This window comes from Rhineura floridana, chromosome 7 (genome assembly GCF_030035675.1).
Source record: "Rhineura floridana isolate rRhiFlo1 chromosome 7, rRhiFlo1.hap2, whole genome shotgun sequence".
Taxonomy (NCBI): domain Eukaryota; kingdom Metazoa; phylum Chordata; class Lepidosauria; order Squamata; family Rhineuridae; genus Rhineura; species Rhineura floridana.
In genome coordinates this window covers 34,951,511-34,963,733 of record NC_084486.1, presented here as the reverse complement: position 1 = coordinate 34,963,733, position 12,223 = coordinate 34,951,511, and the positions used below count along the sequence as shown (strand labels likewise).

General features: G+C 40.8%; 1 protein-coding gene across 1 annotated transcript in view; it reads right to left on the bottom strand.

Annotated features, from left to right (window-relative positions):
* TSPAN15 (tetraspanin 15) overlaps positions 1 to 5,372 on the bottom strand; it is a 40,014-nt gene extending 34,642 nt beyond the window's left edge. The window contains exon 1 of the mRNA XM_061635205.1: positions 4,942 to 5,372. Within this exon, the coding sequence (XP_061491189.1) occupies positions 4,942 to 5,037 (96 nt within the window). The 5' untranslated portion in view covers positions 5,038 to 5,372. The remainder of the gene's footprint in view (positions 1 to 4,941) is intronic.
* Positions 5,373 to 12,223: the final 6,851 nt, after the last annotated feature.

The window sequence follows — 12,223 nt, the reverse complement described above, 5'->3', positions numbered from 1 at the left end:
AACACCCACTGCCTCACAAGTAGAACAGTTCACGAACTAGGACCATCAAAGAAGCACTCAGACAGCAGCTGAAAACTTTTTTTAACTATTAAAGTGCTAGAGTAACATCTCTGCTAACTGCTATATGTAAAATATGAACATCCAGAATGTTAATTGGATCCCATCTGAAAGTACTCTGGGATCTGCCTTTATATAAAAACCACTAGTAATCTGAAAGCTGTTAGCTTTTAACCAATACCCACATTTTCCCACAGAATCCAGTGAAACCCAGACTTGGTTTATACACTTCATTTGAGGACCTGTTGCTCAGGTAATGCATGCTAGGCAACTCACATTCTCCCTTTGGTGAGGATTTCTGCAAGGTCTTGTAACAGATCTTTGATTATCTAAATGACCCATGACCCTGGCCAGAAAGGGAACACTGAATCATAGCTCTTTGTCTTAGTCAGGGAGTTCTTCAAAGAAATGGTAATGGATCTACAGTTAGGGTACAAACACATTCACTGTTCTGCTGGTTTCAATGCATCTCCTCTCTCTTCTGAAAACAGGGGCACACGATGCTAGTCAAACCTTGCCTCTTTTTACTGTAAAACCTTGTGGGATCAGCTTGAGTGATTTTTTTATATATAAATTCAGCTTCAAAGAGATTTTGCAACTGATCCGCAGATCAACACCCCCCTCCAGATGTGGCTAATGGAAATGCTTTGTTCTGGCTACTAGTGTGTTCACAGCCACAGATTAGAGAGAACAAGAAAAGGCTTGGAATGCAGACGTCATGACCACACATTTGCCTGTTGAAATGTAAGTCAACAACACTTCATTAGAAAATATTGTGCTGTAGTAGACGCCATCTTAGAAGAGGCATTGGCTCCAAGGTGACAGAGAAGAGATATTCCTTCTCTAAATGCCCCCTGCTACCTGTGATTTTTTTAAAAAAATTCTTGCATTAAAAATAACAGCAGTTTAAAAAATAAAATAAAATAAATCTCCTGCCCAATTACTAAAGTTTACCGTTTTGATCAGCCAAAAGATTTATAAAACAAAGCACAAACCCAATTATAAAACTGCATTCATAATGAATTTTATTTAATTCCATAACCCCAATGACCTCTTCAATTCACTTGAGCAAAACACAACAATATTTTGAAAGAGCAACCGATGCCTTACCTTTCAACCAATTCAGCTTACTCACTGCCGAACCAGGTCATTATTGCCCAGTTAAAGCCACAAACTACACCCTCATCTTGAGTCTTGTTTGCCCCCCTTTTTTTAGAAACTCACAAGGGCCACCAACACATTTTAAATTTAAAAGGCAAGATTTAATATCCAGAATCTCTTAACAATTAAGCCACAACTAAGGCATGTTAATTAATTCAGAATATACGCTCATTCTTAAGAGCCTAAGAAATGCCTTGCTGTATCACATTTAGATCTGTGTAGTCCCACATTTTTTGCAAGAAACCCTACAATACAACTAGGAAGGGACAAATCAGGAGTTGTGAGCCTGTGGCCCTCCAGATGTTACTGGACTCCAGCTCCCATCACCCCAGCCAGCATGGCCAATTGTCAGGGATGATGGAAGCTGATGGCCAGCAACATCTAGAGGGCAACAGGTTAGCCACCCCTGAATTAAGTAGTCCTCCCAAAACTGGCCAGTAGTTCACCAAGAGATTTTTGCTAACTATAGTTAGCTATGATGGTAAACTTGATTTGAAACTTTGTTATTTATTTATTTTATTTATTTAAAACATTTCTATCCCACCCTTCTACCCTATAATAGGGCACTCAGGGCAGCTTACAAAAATAAAATCAAACATGTACATAATAAAACTGTAAACAGTAAAATCACAAAAACATTAAAATAAAGTTAAAATACAATATATATATATACACACACACACGTATATATACTAAAGGAACTACAAAGATGAAATTTAATGCAGAAGGCATAAAATCAGTGTTTTATAAAAATAGTTTGCAGTCAATGATCAGGAGGTTAGCACTGAATGTAACTTGCCAGTTTGGACATTACATGAAAGTGAGTTAGCAAACATCAGGTAGCGGAAGAGGGATCCCACATGTAGGCAGGAAGGGGAGAAGCAGCTTGTAAGCTCACAGAGGTACTTCCAGTCACCAAACCATGGTTGGGTGTTACTTGTTAACCGAGCTACTTATTAATTAACTGGTGTTGCATATTAATTAAGCCATAGTCACAGGTCTAAAATATACAATAATTAAGCCAGTTCAGACATAATATTTCCAACTTCATGAACTATGTTTTATAAAGCCAAGAATAAGCGTCTCATCCTTATACTCTGCTCTTGCCCTTCCTATTGCAAGTCAGCTTCATTGCGGAAATACTAGTATGTTTAAACTAAAGTCCCACATTTCATCTTCAGCTTTAGGTTAATGCCTGGTCCTGGCATAATATCCTGGATAGTAAGCTAACAATTCCCAGTTTCACTTAAAAAAAGGAAACGCTAGTTTAAACAAACCAGGATCTCCGTTCTAAAGCCAGTGCAGGAGGGGACGAGCGAGACAGGTGTGTGTGGGTCTAACACTTGTTCCCGGCATCGTAAACAATAGTTCATAACCAGGAATGTTATGTCCAATCCAAACCTTTTTGTATTAATGGTTAATTAATCTAGGATAAATAACAATGCATCCTGAAGTGTGTACTGTTGGAATGTATGAGGTTCAACTACAACTTGGTGGGTTAAGGCTGCATGGGGTTAATAAGGGTAGCTAGAGAGCTAGACCTCTTGCTGGTTGAGGCTATACCTATCCCTTTGATCCTGCCGTCTCTTCCCTTCCCGCTACACAGGATGTTTGATCCCAGTTCCTTCCTGCCTTTCTCTGTGTTCTCTTTCTCTCGAGAGGGGAGCAAACATCTTCTCTTTGTCTTTCTTCTCAACCAGGATGCGGGTGAGTACTGGGACCAGTGCTCGTTGCTCCAGCATAGCTAGTTAGCTAGATATAGAACTCTTTCCTATCAAGCATGTACTTCCAGAATAAAGTAGTTGTTTCTTATTTTAAAGCTTAAAGTCTCTGTCTGACTAATTTGCAGGGAAGGTAGAATCTTAGCAAAGATTCAAACACACACACACTAAGCTCGCTCAATACTCTCCGTTCCGCAGCGCTATGCAACTCTGCTACGCATCTCAATAGAGAAATTCGGTCATGTACTGATATCTAAACTGTATTTCCAATCTCACAAAAGAGTGGAGTTCCTACTGGAATAATTCCTACTGACAGCAACAGGATTCACTCCTGTTCATTCATTCATACCACAATGTAACTGTGCATAGTGCGTAAGCACACAAGTCCCTGCCCCAAGGGGCTTATCATCTATATTCAACACAGGGGAGGCAACAAAGGAATGGGAGGGAAATGGTGGTGAATGTAAACAAAATAATTTTTTAATTAGATCTACAAGCTCTTATCAATTCATCCATATTATTAATTCATTAAGATTTATTTATGACCTAAAATTTGCCTCCCAGTTAATGTGGGTTTTACTGCAAGTGGAAACTGAGACTTTGAACTTAAAGCAATGCATGCCCCACAAATGCACATATTTTATCATCCCTGCACATGTTAACAAACTTGTGTGTTTGAAATGTTGGTTGCACAATGCTGGACAAATGACATTGCAAAAAAGTAAAGTCGGCTTATGCACATTTTAGAAACAGATATAATATTTCATTTTATTTTTTTTTACTACAAAAATATTTTATTTTTAATGGTTTTGATGGGCCAAACAGCAAAAAAAAAGTACTGTATAATAAGAATGGTTGACAGACCCAAGTGATTTGACATGAAGCATAAAGGACACAGGTCTGCAAGAACCAATCCTAGTGTAGGATTTATGTATGTATTTATGCTACCTCTGTCCCCACAAGAGTTGCCATCTATTTATACTTTTTATGGATTGTTTGTATTTTATCACTCTTGTCCATACCATATATAAAATTTTACATGGTCAAAGTCTGTCCAGTCTTGTCACCGGAAATAAAATTTCACAAGACTGGTAAACCCAGATGAGTACTTCCACTATTTTGATGGTAAACAGCTATTTCATTCAGTTAATTGATATGGTGCAATGTCCATCACTGTCAAACACATGCCACTTTTATATCACTTAGAGAAATTTGTCTGAGAAGTCCAAGTACAAATCTGTACAAAAGAATCAAAAGGAAATTTCGGGGGGGAGGGTTGATTTTAGAGACAGGGAGCAGGTGCCACCTGCCCTTTAATGTCTTTTTTGGCTTCCTCAATTGAGACAGTGAATGGCTGGACTGTCATGAGTTTGCCAGGTCGAATTCACAGCAGAAATCATATTATCACTATTATGGCCTCAAGGGTTTATTGTTTTATCCCTTACATGATTTTAAATTAATTTTATTTGAAACACAGAACGACCTCTTAGTCAAAACATTTTGTAAAACTATGCGCTTGTCGAGCAATCGGTTTGCTTTCACTTCAGTGGATGGATTAAAAACCTTGTAACACTGGATGAACTGCTACTGTAAGTGCCCGTGGTTTCGACGTGCAACTCCCTAAAACCCTAGATTTCCAAAAGTTACAGGCGCGTTTCCTTCTGGTTACCTTCAAGAACTTTTCACCTTTCCTTTAGTCACCACAGAAACCCCAACCACCTGTTGCTAACCGGTCTTCCCAGTTCTGCAAGACAGGATGAGAAAATCCTGGGCATTTCCGATGAGCATCCCTTCAGACACTTTTCGCGCTAACAATCCCCGTGTGTGGAGACTTTCGTCTTTACGCCCTTCCTTGTCTATCCCCTCACTCATCTCCCTTTCTTGCCCGCCCCGGCACGCCACGAAAACTCCCCGCCTCAGCTCTGCTACTCCACCCACTTCAGGAACGCCTGAGGGGAGCCGCCTGTCGGACCCGGCAAGGCCCACCCCTCCTCGCACTCACCCAAAACACCGTGGAGTAGGTGATGAGAGTGAACTTGAGGCACAGATAGGAGAAGCGGGCGCAGTAGCGAACCTGCTCCGAGTCTCCCACCGCCATCCTCCTCCTCCTGTGGCCGGGTTCTGCCACGGCCCTGGCGCCTCCCCTGAGCCCGTGCCTTCGCGGCGCTTCCTGCTCCTCCCGCCACCTGAGAGTCCCCGTGCCAGGCCGCAAGCAACGGCAGCGCCTCAGCTTCGCTGGAAGTGGCTCTCGCCTGCTCTGTTCGGCGGGAGGGGCCCGTGGCGTTGAGGGCGGCCGAACAGCGAGAGGCACGAAAGTGACACACCCCGCTGCAGCTGAAGGAGTCGAAAGCCATGCTGCTTGGTTATCAAGTGCAAACAAATCCAAGCCCAGCGGCCGAACTGATCTTCTGCATAGCCCGCTTAAATGGAAGCCGTTCGGGTTGAAGCCCGTAGCCTAAAACCAGCCACACTAACTGTGCTTATTTAAGCTCTGATTGAATTGTCAAAGGCTGTACTGTTTCAATTTTCTCCCTTTACACCTGGGTGTGTGTGGGGGGTGTGTGTGTATGTACAGACATACACCTGCGGGCTGAGGATTATTATACTTCATACATCTGATGAAGCAGACCTAATTCACAAACACTGATGTCACAATAAATTTGTCACTCTTTAATGTGCCAGGCTGTTTCTGCGGCAACAGACTAGCAACACAGCTACCCCTTTGGAAATTGTTAGCCTGCGGTTGTACATGCATTTTCTTGGGAATAAGCCTCACTTAAATTAATACTACTTACTTCTCAATAGGTATGTAGGAAATTTCCAATCTCCCGCTCCTGTTCAGTGGAGACTCTGGAGTTGGTTCCACTGTGTTCAGTGGGCCTTCCTTCAACGGTGCTTAGAGCAATAACAGACGGCCTGTTTATTGATCCTGCTTTGTTTGCAGAGAGATTAGAGAACATCGACTTTTTAAAATTATCTATAGTCAATTAGGGTTTTCATATTATTACAAGAAAATAGTACAGTCTTATTTCTCTCCCTTCCATCACCTTCCTCCTTCTGCCCCCTTGCACCTTTTCTGATCTGTTTGCAAGGAGGCTAGATACTTTAAAGCAAATGTTATCCCATACTTTCCACTTCATTTCCCCATCACTTTCCAGATCTTGTGGGAAACATGAATTTGCTGGTATGTGATTGAATTCCACCCCAAAATAGCCACAACCTGGAAGCACTTCAAGGCATATTTACTTGGGAAGAAGAACCACTGAACATAATTTTCACTTACTTACAACTATGTATATTTCCCACTTTTTCTCCAAGCAGCTGAGGATGGCATATATGGCACCCCTTTCCCATGTGGTAGGGTAGGCTGAGACAAGATGACTGCCCTAGGTCCCTAGTGAGATTCATGGCCAAGTAGGAATTTGAACCCCAGTCCTAGTCCAACATTAACCAATGTGCACAGGATCAGGATGCATATTGCCCAGAAATCACTATATGGCACTGCAAAAAGAAAAAGAAAGTTAAATTACTTTAACATAGGTGACACTTTTTTTTTTAATTTATCAGCATGCTTGCATCTATTAAATGGAATAGAGAAAATACATTGAGCAGAGTGCAAGTTTGATTTAAGTAGTGGCTCTCTTGCACTTCCTGGTTCACATTCAATTTGCAAGTGGCACGTGTGTTTATTTCATATATAGCCTGCCCAATTCCAGGACTTGGCTTGGGACAGATAGCAATATTAAATCATTAAGGAAAAAACCCAGCTATCAGAACTTTAAATGATTAAGCCAGCAATACTTTGCACCATCACCTAGAAGGAGAAATCCACATTAAACATAGTAGGACTTGCAAGTAAATATGTCTAGGACTATGCTACACAGCTCTATTCCTGCACACATTTACCTGGTTTCATTGGGTAATCATGTATACTCAGTATCTCTTGTGGATATACTCATAGGTAAATGCCTGCTTTAGACTTTCCATTACGGTGTTCACATTTTATAAATAAACAAATTTATGTGTCTCATATGTAACAGACGTATGACTATTTTCCCCCTTGGGGCAGGATGTTCTGTCACATATAACCTAGAACAGGTTAAATAGGATGCCTGGTAGTATATGTTGTAAAATACTGAGCAATTGTCCCCCACCCCACCCCACCCATTTTCATGGTAGACAGAAAATATGCACATAAAAAGCAAAGGCAGCCATGTTGGTTTGTAAAAAAAAAATCACAGTTGGGCAATACCATTCTTAGGACAATCCAAAATATAAAATAGTGGCAGTTCTTGAGTTCTCCAGATTGAACTTGTTATCAAGTGAAATGTTACACAAAGGAGGGGGTGGGGTGATAAGGAAAAATTAAAAATCCCAAACTACAAAAATCAGGCTGGATATTGAAGCCATAAGGTCAGCTTATAGATTCAGTTCTAAGATGGGAGGCTGCAGGCTGAATAAATTCCACTAGGTGCTACAGACAGTTACACATCTGGGATTCTGGGATAAAGAAACAATGGCCGCCGCCCCTTTTTTAAAAAATATACAGAAAGTGAGGAAATATTACAAACAAATTAAATATTTTTCTAAGACATCTCCTTCCAAAACAAAAAGGTCCGCTTTCAGTTCTTACCACAAAAGAATTCTTAATTCCTACAGAATCCTTACCACAAAATAACCCTATGAAGTAAATTAGAGGGCGACTTACTGTGAGATTGGTGCTACTTGCATCCCTGTTTAATTTGCATGGTTCACATGATGTTGCAGGCAAGCCAAAGCTTTTCCCCTTTGAATCTGTATTAACCCAATCCGTTGGTAATGCGAAAGTGCAGGAAAAACTGTCTCTACTTTGCTGCATTCCTCCATGTAGTCGCTTTGCTCTGTTGTTTTTTCCAGAGCGGGTGGATCGTCACTTTCAGATACTCCCCTTTCTTTGCCCGCTATACTCTCCATGAATTCCATTTTGTTTCCGGGGGCTTAACCAGCCACTTCCGACTCGCTCTGTCCGCCCGCATCGCGAGGAAGTGATTTGTTACTGGCACTTACTACTACTATCACTGACACTGTTCTTTCTTTTTTTAAACTTCAGCACAGTTCTCTTTACACCCAAACCTCCTCAGGCTTTGCAAAAGCGAAGCTGAACTACCCCTGCGACTTTCCCGCACAGCGCCACCGATCTGCAGGAAAGAAGCGAATGTTGGGATGTGAAGTGTGTGGCGGCTGCAATAGAAACAGGGCAGCCCAGAGTGCATAACGAGTTCCGCTGAAATCACATATGACCCAGGCTAACAACTTCAGCAGCTGCACATGTGCACACATGCATAACCCACACTGATCTCTCTCTCTCTCTTGCCCCCCATTACCCATTCTTTTCCCAGAGATCAGCAATAACCAAAAGAGAAAAGGGAAACTGCAGGGTAGGACCCACAGTTAAGACTTTGCTTTCCATGACATGGCCAGCCAAGGGGAAAGGAGGGGAGAGACAGCAGGCAGAACAGGAGGAGCAGGGGAATATTCATTGGCCTTACATGGTGAAAGAGAAAGGCAAGTTCTGGCTCTACATGGAGCGACTGTCCCAAGATAATTAGAAAAGAATCCTGCACTGTGCAAGCATTTCTTCAGACCATGAGGTGCTGCTTTTCCCTTCTAGTTTGCTGCATGCCACCCCAGCAGAGGGGGAAAGGAGCAGCTCTGGGGTAGCCTGAGCCATCTCCACATCTCCCCAAAACCACAACGTTCCCTAGCCCTGGACTATTCCTTGCTCACACGCGGTTATCCTGCGATATTTTTTTCTCTCCTAAAAAAGTTCCTTCATAAGACTCACAGTTGATCCTGCAACTCTTGCAAAGCAAGATCAGGGTCAGTATTAACAAACGATGACAATTCTTGAAAAGGATGTAACCCCAACCCAAACATTGTTTTACCTGTCTCTAACCAGCTAATTTAAAAAAAATTAAGGAAGAAAGGGTTTTACTAGGAATATGTCAGGAAAGGAAAGGAGCAGGAAATGATAATCAGAGAAGAGGAAGGGGGGGTCTAGTCAGTGTTATGTCAATTTCACGCCCAGGTGCTCTCCCCCCTCTAATCAGTTTGGTGTCAGTTGCACCCAACATTGAAACTGACAAAAAAAGACCTCCCCTTCTCCAATAGCAATATTGATACTCTGGAGGAAGTAAACATTTTAATTAGGGGGTGGGGTCATGAAACAGTGACATCAATCCTTCCCAGAGGAAGCCTGACTAGTGTGAATGGAAAGCAGTGGATTTGAAGGTAGGAAGTGTGAACCTTGCAAATTTATTGCAAAGGCAAAAGCTGCTTCTTTAATACGAAGTTTAGCTCCCGTGTGAATGAGCCCTCAGTTGGTACAACAGGATGAGTGCTGGGTTGTGGCTGAATCAGCAAGCAGCTCAAGCAGAATTTCTTCTGAGAGGAACCTGCAATGTAATACCATTCAACCCATGATACAGAGTGACTTACATGAACAAAGATGAATGTAACATTTTAAGTGTGGTGGAAGAAGTTTGAATACACATTTACTGCACTCTGGAGCTATTTTTTCAGAGCAGTGGATGAATGTTCAAAAACATTTCCACCGCAGCTAAAATGTATGTCTCCACCCTATACTGTAATTACTAGCCCCGGCAACTAGGACTATAGCATACCTTTCACTATGGTAGGTTATCACAGTAGTGTGATAGGCACCTACTGACTGGTGCCAGTGATATGATTCTTCAAGTAAATGTTTAGAATCAAGATGTTATTGTTAGGGCAATTTTGTGATGCCTGGTGACATGCTCTTCATTTGAGCCTATTTCCCTTCAGAAACACAATGGGTGATTGTCTAGAATCAAATAGGCTGAGAACCTCTCACATCATCAAAATATTATCCCATTGCAGCAATAATATGCCACAATTTTGTTGCCTGCATTGTGAATCTCACTCTTCCTAATATATGATGAAAGATGCTATAAGAGTCACAAAGTGAATTCAAGCATTTACCTAATTGAACGTACTTTTCTCAAAGCAACAAGAAAAAAATGTGATTACGCAGTATTATGTAGCCAACGTGAAGAGAATATATGGTTGTTATTATGCTAGCTGTGTGTGCGAGAGAGAGAGAGACATCACTCCAAGTCCTACACAAGCTATTTTCTTGAGGGAGAATAGCTCATTGACATTGCTAACAACTGCTGACTTTGTTCTTGCCCATTTCCCAACAAGCAAATGGATGAATGAAGGAATTGAGGAGAAATGACTTGCATTATAGAAACTGTGAAATGTGTCAGTGTTTGATATGAAGACATTTCAATAGGTTTTTTCATGTTTATTGCTTTCTGCACCAAGCATTATATGCAGTCTTACGCTTTGTCTTTAATAAAATCCTGTGTTAACTAATGAAAAATGGAAAGATTGCTTTTATTTCATAATTATTAAATATTAAAACTATATGATTACTAACAAAATTATGCTGTGTTTTCCACTGTGTAAAGTTACAGTAATTCCCTGGAATTCTGTTGGACTTCCTGCATACGACCTTTCAGTATGTTTTCTTCTAGGAACAGAACAGAACCTTTCTGCTAGCCAAAGAGGAGCACATCCCCTTATAAGGATCTAACAGTAAAACGTAACAGATCTCTTTCATACATACTCTTTTGTGTAAATATTTATTCATCTTTGAGAGCATCAGAAACTCCAGTTGTGAAACTAACATACAAGAATGTAATTGCACATATTCATCTTGTCAGAAAACTCTTGGAAATGCGGTATAGCTACTTTAAAAAATAATTTAAACATAGCATTAAATGGGCTGTTCATTGGTAAGTTGGAAGTACTGTCCTTGGCCAGAATGTCCAGTGGTTTTAGTCTTTTCCCTTTTTCATGTGTTGGAATTTTCATATGCAACTATGTATGCCAGATCTGGGTATACGTGAAAAAGTTCACAGATTATTTACATCATTATTTTCCACAATTAATATTCCAGGAATTAAAATTTAAGCATTGCATTCTTAACAGTGTTTATCCATTAAGGACGTGAAACAGTTCTGAGATGACGATCCCTTAAATCTCTTCATTTTAAATGTGTTTTGGAAGCCATCCAAGGTTTCAAGCACATCTTAAATGAAACCAGGACATCTCAAATAGTCCAGTATTTTTTTCTCCTTGTCTCAGGATAACAGTAAAGAATGCCCCTGTTAATACTTGCACATTTGACAAACAGGACTCATAGGGCATGTTGTAGGAAGTAGAAAATTGCATCTCTTCTACAATATTCAGTGGGCTTTTTTCTATAAGTAATGTCTGTCTATAGAGATGTTCTACTTGTAAATGTCTCTAGCAGTTAGTCTTGTTGATAAGAAACATTAGAGCAGAATTTGAATCAAATTCAGCCTTGTATTTAACAACTTGTCTGGTAGCCATAGGCCACCAGGAATTCCCTACAGGCATGGACATGCATCCCACGCAGCTGAGTGAACAGCCTGGTAGAAAAGAGACATATCACTCCATACCTACCCCACACTGCTTGGTAGAAGGCAGTTGGTTGTTGTTGTTTACTAGCCTACTATGTGGCTAGGCTAGTAGCCTACATTTTCACATTGGCTGTGAAGGGTGGAGGGGTTTTTTTCTTCCATGGCCAGCATGGAAACTCAGGTCACTTAACGTCTTAGTAGGCTAGTGACATTTTTGCAGGCTAGGAATTTTTATAGGCATACTTATGAGGATGATCTGATGTATGGGAATGTACTGATATGAATTAGCAGATAGGGAAGTTGGGATGAAATGATGTGACCCAAGGTTGGACACTGTTTAGTTTTAAACAAAGTCTTGCACCACACAGTCTGTTGTATAGTCTGTTGTCTTCTGGCAATGTCTGGTGCACACTAGCCAGACTTTGGATTCGTAACTTTAGATTTCAAGTAGTAGCCCATGTTATTTTAGCCACTAGACACAACTTTTTTGAAACAGTGCTTATACACCTATATATTCTAGCTATTTTGTTATTGGAGGTTCTTCAAATGCTTTCAAGAATGTGACATGTTGCTGTTCTGCAGAAATCTCTCAACAACTTGAATAATCAAATTAACTATACTGGAAATCTAACTACAATTTAAGGGTAGTTTCAGGGCTATGGAAGGATCCAAGAAAGTCCCCTGAAGATTTAAATGCACAGCAAAGGGGATGATTCTCTGCTTGATACAAATTACTTAAAGTTTTTTGGGGGGAAATAATGGCACTCCCAAGGAAAAGAGTTTAGATTATATAGGTACAACAGCAGCCATAGAACT